General features: G+C 35.4%; 1 protein-coding gene across 1 annotated transcript; it reads right to left on the reverse strand.

Moving 5' to 3' along the window:
* Nucleotides 1–6,043: 6,043 nt before the first annotated feature.
* Nucleotides 6,044–8,518, reverse strand: LOC124371460 (the record flags this gene model as incomplete). The annotated part of the gene is made up of 4 exons (XM_046829792.1): nucleotides 8,189–8,518; nucleotides 7,723–7,940; nucleotides 7,299–7,551; nucleotides 6,044–6,320 (listed from the first exon to the last, which is right to left on the reverse strand). Coding segments are annotated over exons 1-4 (791 nt in total), but the record flags the coding sequence as incomplete, so codon positions are not given.
* Between the last annotated feature and the right edge of the window lie 1,140 nt (nucleotides 8,519–9,658).

Genomic DNA, 9,658 nt, shown 5'->3' on the forward strand with positions numbered 1-9,658 from the left:
GAGAAAGAAGGTGATGGACCTTGGATACCCTACATGGGACGTGGAGAACGTTCTACTTTAACTATGGACGACGAACCTCAACCATCAACTTCTGCGCAATCAACGGCTATTGAAAGGTACCGCAATATTACAGTAACAAAATGTCCATATCTTAGTTTGTTCAATTTTATAAGCAGGGAGTAAACACATAGGCTATGCTCTATTAATGACTCACTCTTAAAGCTTTCAAAACATTAAAACCTTTCTAAGTAACAATTAATTAAGGCATTGAAGGCCATAGAAAAGGACAAAGCTTATAAAAGAAGACTAACAAATGATAAAAAACTTCAAAATGAAAGTAAATATTATACTGTATTGAAGAGATGAGGCCTGCCTGAAATGGTGACAAGCTAAATATATTTAAATATTAGCATTTTACATTTACAAACATACTATCAGCCAAATATTAAAGTAGTATTGGTCCAATACGTTATAAGCAAAAGCATCTAATGAAATAAAAATTCAAATACAATTTAGTTTAATAATGTATAAGCCTATTGGTCTGTAGAGTTTTGTAATTAAAATATCAAGATCGTTTTACTGGTTATTGTTACAGCTTACAGCTTTTGCTTTGTCCCTTCAACCCTATTAACATTCTTTGTATGTAGAAAGGAGTTGCTATATTTAAAAAAAACATTTTGTCATAATATATTTTACCACTTTAGTATGATATTACCATTTTGAGGTGCCCTGAGACAAAAGAGGTTTCTCTAAAAATATATGGCAACGACGAAGATGTTGAGCTGCAGTGTCACCAAAGAGGAGATGGATCTAAATATACGCCTCTAATACTTGTTCACGATAAAGAAATTGAACTTCCAACGTCCTCCATGGAAACTAGCCTGCCAATGTCAACACCAGAAGAAGAAGACGAAGTTTTTAGAAAATGTAGAGGACAACATACCCACAGAGAAGATACCTGAACCTATTACTTTGACCGAACTTCAATTCTCTACAATCGATCCTACAGATCCAGCATTTTATGCAAACAAAAGACTCTCTGCTGAACTAATTAACGAAGCACTAAAGCTGGAATCGCAAGACTTAAGAATAATAGATTTTCCTTCCTCAACCGGTAGAAAATTCAACCCAAAAGTTAAAAAAAGTCTTTTACGTAATGGAACAACCAAAGATAGGATGTGGCTTGTTTACAGTAGACATTCTGATCCTTTATTTTGTTTGCATTGTTTGATATTTGCTTTGCCATCAGAAAGAACAATTTCGGGTACCACAGGTTATAGGGGTTGGACGGATCATAGAGGAGATCGAGATATTGAACTTCATGAAAAATCAAAAATCCATATTTCTTCTCAAATTGGTAGATTGCAATGGATATCCAAAAAAAAGAGTTGATACTGATTTGACTGAGCTAAATGATAAATTAGTCAGTCATCACCGTGAGGTTCTATCGGTCGTTATAGACTGCTGTCGGTATCTGACCGAGGAGATGTTGGCTTTTCGAAATAAAGAGTCTCTAAACGAAAAACTAGTAAATTTATTTAGATTGCTTGCTAAGTATAACCCAGACGCAAGAGTTTATTTGGAGAAGCTTGATAAGTCAGAAGAAAATAAAACTAAACTTGGTTCTAATTTTCTGAGTTACAGAAACATTTATGATTTAAATCTCATGAATAGAATTGTTGTTTCAAGAATTGTGGATCATGTTAATGAAACTAATACGTATTCTATAATTCTTGCCTCTACACAAGATGTTAGCAAGAAGGAATGCACAACAGTGCTAATTCGATATGTCGATCACAGAGATACATTCGGAGAAATCAAAGAGAATGTGAAGCCTGAAGAGCGGCTTGTTAACGTTTTTACTAGCAGAGACACAACTGGCAAAAACTTATCAATTGAGCTATTAAAAACTCTCCAGGAAATTGGATTTGATAAGAATGGTATGATTGGGCAGAGCATGGATGGTGCGGGAAACATGCGTGGTCCATTTAGTGGGGTCAAATCATTTGTCCTCAAGGAATGCCCTAAAGCATTCTACATTTGGTGTTGTTTCGCATAGATTTGCCTTAGTTGTCGAAAAATCAATGTAATTGTGCCCACAAATAAGGGACATGTTCTCAACTCTGCAAGAACTGTACAATTTCATGTCTGGACATAAAAGACATCATATTTTCGTAGAGAAGTTAGAAAAAGGTCCATGTAAGGCTAGAAAAAAGCGTTTGCAAAGAGTCAATACGACAAGGTGGTCAAGCAAAACAATGCCGTATAAACCGTTATAACTTTGCTATGATGTCCTAAGAGAAACCCTGGAAGACATATCTGATAACACTCAATCTGAAACGGACTCAAGAACATCAGCAAAAGGACTTCTGAAAGCACTATTTGATTAGGTATGAATCTGCTGCAGTTATGATCATTGCTGCCGAACTATTCAAAATTCTGTCACCAGTGACTGTTTGTTTACAGTCTAAAATTATTAACTATGGAATGATTCCGACAGTGGTGTCTGAAACTATTTCTAAACTCCAATCTATGAGAACCGACGATGGATGGGACAAAATGGTGGGCAGTATTAATCATTTTGCTCAAGAACACAATCTCCAGAAAACTTCAAACAAACGAATCCGAAAGAGAAAAAGATTCATGGACGAACTTGCCATTGATGAAATAATATTAGATCCTATGGCAAAACTGAGGACAGAAGTCTTCTTTAAAGTGCTTGATTCCGTGATCACACAACTACATGATCATTTTCCTGAAAGGTCATTAAATTGTGTGCAGCAAATGACTCATTTTTCTCACGAAAAGCTGCTAAACACTGGGGACGACACCCTAAACCCAGATATTGTCAGTGACCTGTGTGGTTACTATGGATTGGATACCGAGAAACTTTGTGAGGAGTTTGATGTTTTCAGCCAGTTATACAAAGGCAGCTATCAAAATATTGACCTGTCAGATGTTGTCCTTTCTTCAAAAGATGATAAATACAAAAATGCAAGACTAACCAATGAAGAAGTTGAAGTTGAAACCCAAGATTCTTCTGATGAAACATTGGATTGTACAAGTACAATTGCAAAGCAACGATATCTTGATCAATGGATCAAGAAGGGCTTTATAAGACCCTATCGCTGTTTATTGAACATATCTGGGTTTCCATATTTGACATCATTGTATCAGATAATTCTCGCCCTGCCAGCAACAAGTTGCTCAGCTGAAAGAGCAATGAGCAAACTTAAAATCGTTAAAAATAGATTGAGAAGCAGTATGGGTGATACCTGGTTGTCTGATATGTTGGTTTTGGCATCCGAAAAGGATATTTTACAATCAATTCCAAACAGTGAAATCATAGACAAATTTGGCATTTCAAGTGAGAACAGGAAACAACTGCTGCTTTACAAAGGCCATCAAGGGTAATCAAGGGTAACTAAGTTCATCAAGTTAGTTACCTTTTTGGAACACCTCTAGCCATTTTGACTTTTAATTATAGTACTGTACATTGATTTATTATTTTGTATAGCATATGTGTTGTTTATACATTTTATTAAAAAAATTTGACAATAATTATACTGTATAATTTATACACCCCCATGAATGGTAAATTTTTTGGGGGGGAATGCGCCATAGCCTTTGGGGGGATGGGCACCTCTGGATTACAATGCCCATTTGCAAAGAAAAGAAGAGGCCAGAAAGGAAAAAGAGGCTGACAAAAACGTTGCATGTGAAGATGGAAGCAGAACAGCGGTTTTTACAATGGATCTGCAAGCAGTGTTATTGACTCCAGACTTACATGCATCGGCACTGTATTACCGTACAAAATTAAAAGTGCATAACTTCACTATCTTTAATCTAGCAACTAAAGATGTCCACTGTTACCTTTGGGATGAAAGTGAAGGTGGTCTTAAATGGAGATGAATTTGCAAGTATAATTAGCCATTTCATAACATCTGAGGTAGACCGAAGTAAATATGACCATGTTATCTTGTACAGTGATGGCTGTACATATCAAAACAGAAATATTGTATTGTCAAATTCTCTCCTTCTTGCATCACAAATAACAGGACTGACAATCACCCGAAAATACTTAGAGAAAGGACACACGCAGATGGAGTGTGATAGCATACATGCCACCATCGAAAAGAAGTTGAAAAACCGTGAGATATATTCACCAGCAGGATATCTTGAAGTGTGTCGTACTGCTAGGCTGACCCCAAAGCCCTACCAAGTTCAGCACTTACAGCACTCTTTCTTCAAGAAATTTAATAAATTGCAATTTGTATCATCAATTAGACCAGGTTTGGGTAAAGGGGATCCAGTGGTCACTGACATAAAATGTATCCAATACAAACCTGAACGTTTACTACAATTCAAACTAAAATTTTCAGACCCTTATGAAAATCTCCCGAGAAAAGTCAAGGTACCATCTGAAGGAGTTGTGTTAGAACCGTTGTACCGGTCAAAACTTCCAATTGAAGCAAGAAAATTCAAACATTTGCAAGAAATAAAAACAGTGTTACCAAAGGATGTACATAATTTTTACAACACCATACCACACAAGCTACCAAACCCTGCAAATAGAATTTGTGCAGGGAAAAAGTGTTCATGTATTATTACCATACAAAACTAGAAAAAGTGTTCTTTTGTTGTTTGTATTAACTTACCATACAAAGTGTTCATGTATCATTAACATTCCAAACAATGTTTGATTGCCATTTTAAAGTTTTTAATTTGCTCTGTAGTAAGAATAATATGTTTTAGTCAATAATAGTGATATTTTGTAGTTTGTATTACCATACAAAACTAACTACAGATTTTGGCAAAATATTTTAAGCAAGTGAAAAAATGTTACAGGCATCTAGAGCATTTAATATTTGATAGCAGTTAAGCACTTTTATGTGTAATGATTTGTTAAGTTGTAAGCATTGTTTTTCAATATAAAGCTGTTTTGTTGTTATAATGCTAAAAAACTAAATTACTGCAATCTGGTATCTAATTTATACAGAATTAACCATTTATCACTATGCAGGTAGCAATTAATCAAGCTATAGCTAGTGAAATGTACAGTAATGAATTATAATTTGTATAGAATAGAAGCTTACGGTTTCATTAAAATGAGTATTTTTAATCATAAGTAAAATTAATTTTTTTATAATAGTTTTCATTTGTTCAGCAATAACATTATTCATTTATCTGATAGGGCCCTAAGAGGAACTTTAAAAGAGTATTTAATACTTTTTAAATTTATTAAACCTTTCTTTTGGACTAATCCGTTGTGAAGTGTAAATAAAACTCCTTTTAAAATGTCAATCTATTTATTTCTTCCTTGAACAATAAATTGTTTACCCATGTAATTACCAGTGAAAACCACGTATAGTTATAGATATCAAGTATGAAATCCTCGTAAGTCCAATCTTATATAATAATAGTGTACTTATACTAAAAACATCTTTATATAACCTCCTGAGTCCAGAGTGGCTAATACTAGGCACTTGTCTTGATAGTACTTGAGACCTGAGGATTTCAATAAGATTTAGCAACTATGACCGAAGTGCCTTTTATTAGGCACTCTAAAAAATTGGCCTTGAGTCCCGAGAATTTTTTTCTTTAAAATATCATATGACATGATAATAACTTGTCTATAAACAAATGAAAAGAGCCAAAAAAAAATATTTAAAAAATTCTGTTGTGCCTTATTCTACCCTTTTTGATTGTCCTAATAATAGGCACTTCGGACTGAAATGGGTAGAAATGGTATAAAAACATAGTACATATCCAGTTAAACCATATATTTTATTGAGTGTCAATTAACATGAGTACAAAAGAATTAAAAATACTGCACTGAGCTATCGTAATCAGACTTCCATGGTTTCTGTTGATTTTGGAGTTAATTAAAAATACTAAGTTAATTAGGATTTTTAAATCATGACCCTCAAATTACTTTGTGTGGTATTTAGCAAAACAGTTCCTTCCATCTACAAGGCAAAGATAAACTTTGCACTGTGTACAAAAAACAGTAGATTTTTTTAAACACTTTGGAAGAGCACACCTCTTTTGGATTTTCTTTGTCACCTCCGGTAAGTGGGTGGCGCCTTGCAGTCTTTTCTCTAAACATGGGCCCGCACTCTTCCTACGATCCAAAAATCCTTCTTCTTGGTGTCCTTGATCTTCATCCCCATTTTCATCAACATCCAGACGAACACTATTCTTCTCAATCATGGATTTACCTAATTCCAACTTGAAATGCCTGAATTGAACAATGTCCTTGGGAGATACTCCTGACGATTTCTTAATCTCCCTCATCTGAAGCCATGCATTTCCTAGGGCTACATCAAAAAAGTGCAATAAACATCTAACTGTCCATTTTTTAGTTCTAGATCTCGAAGGGCAATAAGATAGTATTCTGTCTATCAAATCCACCCCTCCCATATTTTTGTTGTATGACTGCACCACACTTGGTTGGGACACTTGAATATACCTCTTCTCAGCCTTTGACCACCTTTTAACCTCACACATGGGCTCAACGGACTCATTAGTTGAGATCATAGTTACGGATTTGTTATCCAGCCACTTTGTTAATGCTATCGCACCATCGGCGCGAACACTGACAGTGGCTGAACCCCTACTTTGGCTTTTCTTAAAAATCTTGTCGTCAGGAAGATCATTATCCTGGGGAAGCCTATCCTTCCTTAAAGTCCCTGAGCATCTAATTCCACGATTAAGAAGTTCTTCAGCTAATCGTACAGTATTAAAATATCTGTCGATGTAAATGACATGACCAGGAACTAAAGACCGAGTTAGATAAAGAACGGCAGACTCACATTGCCAAAAGCTTCCAGCAATATCTTGAGTAAAGGTGGTCTGATTCTGGTAAACCACAAAGTCACATATAATCCCAGTAGGATTAGCCAAAACAAATACCTTAATTCCTAAGGGGTTGGGCTTGTTGGGAATGTACTGTTTTAAGTCACTTGTGCCACTGAAGGGTATCATCATCTCATCTATACAGATGTGTTGATTTCTGGTTTGTTTCAAGCATCCTAACAAAACACGGTCAATCAGTGGTCTTATTTTCCATAGCCTATCGGCTTTCCTTTGCTCTTCATTAATGTTATCATCAAAGACAATTTTTAGTGAATTTCTTATTTGAAAAAACCTGTCCCTAGACATATGATCAGCAACTACAGCAACTCTCCATTCCTTGTCCCAATACATACGTATTTGGGGCAACTGTAGGGATGACATTACAAAATTTACTCCCAACCAAACTTTGAATTCTCTCAAAGATAAGGTCAAACTTTTACCTGTCTTAAGTACATAAGTCTGGTTGCTTTTCTCCACAAATTGTAAAAGAATATCATCATCATAATATAGTTTAACAAACTTCTCATTACTCCAATTCGTACAGTCCAGTGGTATATACGAAGGTTCGTGAAGAGTCACAGGATCAGGAGAAAAAATGCCTTTTCTCCATGGTTCGGCAGTAGGTATGTTCTTTGTTCTCTTGATTGGTGGTTGCAGTTTAGTATTTTTCTTCCTTTTGGCTAGTTGATTTTTCTGAAAACAATCAATAAAATAAAATAAATCATGTACTCAGTTAAAGTATTTAATAATTTTCAACAGAATTTTAAGTAGAATGTGTAACCATAGTAATTACATGTATTTTGTTTGTATAAGTTAGATTACATTAGGTTAGGTTAGGATAAAGAAATTTGATGATCAAGTTACCTTTACTGCTGTTGATGTTGTGGGTTCGTTATCGCTGTCACTAGTTGAGGGATGATAGTCAGGGTCGCTGTCAGTATTGTCACTCCAATTCGCTTGAAATAAAGATTGCTCTCTTGTGCTGGCACTGAGGACATTATCTTCATTTTCTTCATCATTGAAATCCTCGATCTCAGAATCATCAGTCCCAAACAGACAAGCATTGATTTTTCTTGGTGTCACTGTAAAAAAGTTTATACTGAAATTCAACATAATAAAGACCGAAGTTACTAGTATTAGGTATTAGTAAAATACTGCCTTTTGGTCTTTAGCCCTGTGTGCCTAATATTAGTCACTTAGATTGCACAACAATTTGTCCTATAAAGAAACTGATTATTGTTGCATTTAATACACTACATAATAACCTTGTGATGTGTTTATGACATATAAATATAACTTATAAAGTAAAACAATGGTTTTATCTACTTACATCGTTGATTTGTAGAGGATGATTTTCTGGGTGGTGTTGCCATCTTGTTTGTTTCAATGCTGTGTCACACTGACGCACCCTAGCGGTGAGTTGAGGAACTACATCAACAAGGAACATTCTAACCTGTACAGTGCTACCCCCTATGGGGCAGTCTGATAACCAGCAAGCCATGGAGAGAATTTTGAAGTTAAGTGACTAATACTAGGCACTCAGGAATTTGTTTAAGTATACATCAGTTTACGCTCAGGACTCAACTGAGTTGTAGTTAATGGCCTAGTATTAGTCACTTAGGAGTTAATTAGAAAAAACAACAAAAATCCCTGGGTCTCAGGAGGTTAATAATGCATAGGTTAAATTTAAACAAAAATCAACAAAGAAATATTACTTCATAGCAAAATTTTGTCCGTCCTGTAAAGTTCAGGTTTTTTTACTTACGAGGTTTTCATTTTAAGCCATCGTTATGTGTTGTAATATTATAATTTTACATATAACAATTGGTAAAAACTTCATCTTTGCCATCTGCATTACTCTACTGATCAAGCACTTGAAAATAACATAATATTTTCTACAATTTTAACCCTAGAAAGCTAAGGTTCGTAAAAAACACGTTACAGCTAAACATTCGTCAGGGAGACTACCATTAATAAAAACATTTTTATTTTACATAAATAGGGTTTTAATGAGAAAAAAGTAATGTAAAAGCTTACTTACATCAAATATAATAGTTTTTTTTCAATTGAAAACTTAACAAGTGCAGTCCACACACCACTTCCCTTGGTGTTCACCACACATTGCCTTTGAGCAGCGCCGGCAGAAATGGGAGGTCATTCGTCGTTTTTTTGAAGGACAAAATGCACAAATTTTTCTTCCCTGGACAAGTTGAGGATCTATTTGGGCAGCAGGAATATCAACTTCCAGGATAGATTCGCGTAGACGCTTTGGAAAAGTTGTGATGCGATTTCGATGTTGAAGCCAAGGCTTGACAAGTTCACAGTGCAATTTTTTTTGCAAAATCACGTCTCGAAACTGGCTTTGAGCTCTGAGCAACCATGTTATGTGCGTAAATTGTGTAGCAATTGACTAACATTATGTTAATCGTGCCATAAAAAACGCACAATGGCCATCTTCTAGTTTTTCGGTTGCACGACATGTTATTGCACATCTGGTCAAGACTCAACGGCGCCTTCGGTTGCATTGTAACATTCGATAATCTCTGGCTTCTTGCTCCTTGGGTTGATGGATGGTTGCTCATGAGTAGTTGAGAGCAACAACATGACTCTCTTACTCTTTGCTTTGTACGACACCATTGTTTTATGTCCGTCAAAACAAAACATTGAAGACCCAACCGGTCGATCTCCAGCTTCTTTCATTTCTGGAGGTATTTCAGGTTTGTTCCGATGTAGAGTCCCAACTAAAGTAATATTTATTGGTGGATTTAGAAGTTGTGTTGCTAATGAGATCGAAGTGAAC

Source organism: Homalodisca vitripennis, unplaced genomic scaffold (assembly GCF_021130785.1).
Source record: "Homalodisca vitripennis isolate AUS2020 unplaced genomic scaffold, UT_GWSS_2.1 ScUCBcl_1474;HRSCAF=5149, whole genome shotgun sequence".
Lineage (NCBI taxonomy): Eukaryota > Metazoa > Arthropoda > Insecta > Hemiptera > Cicadellidae > Homalodisca > Homalodisca vitripennis.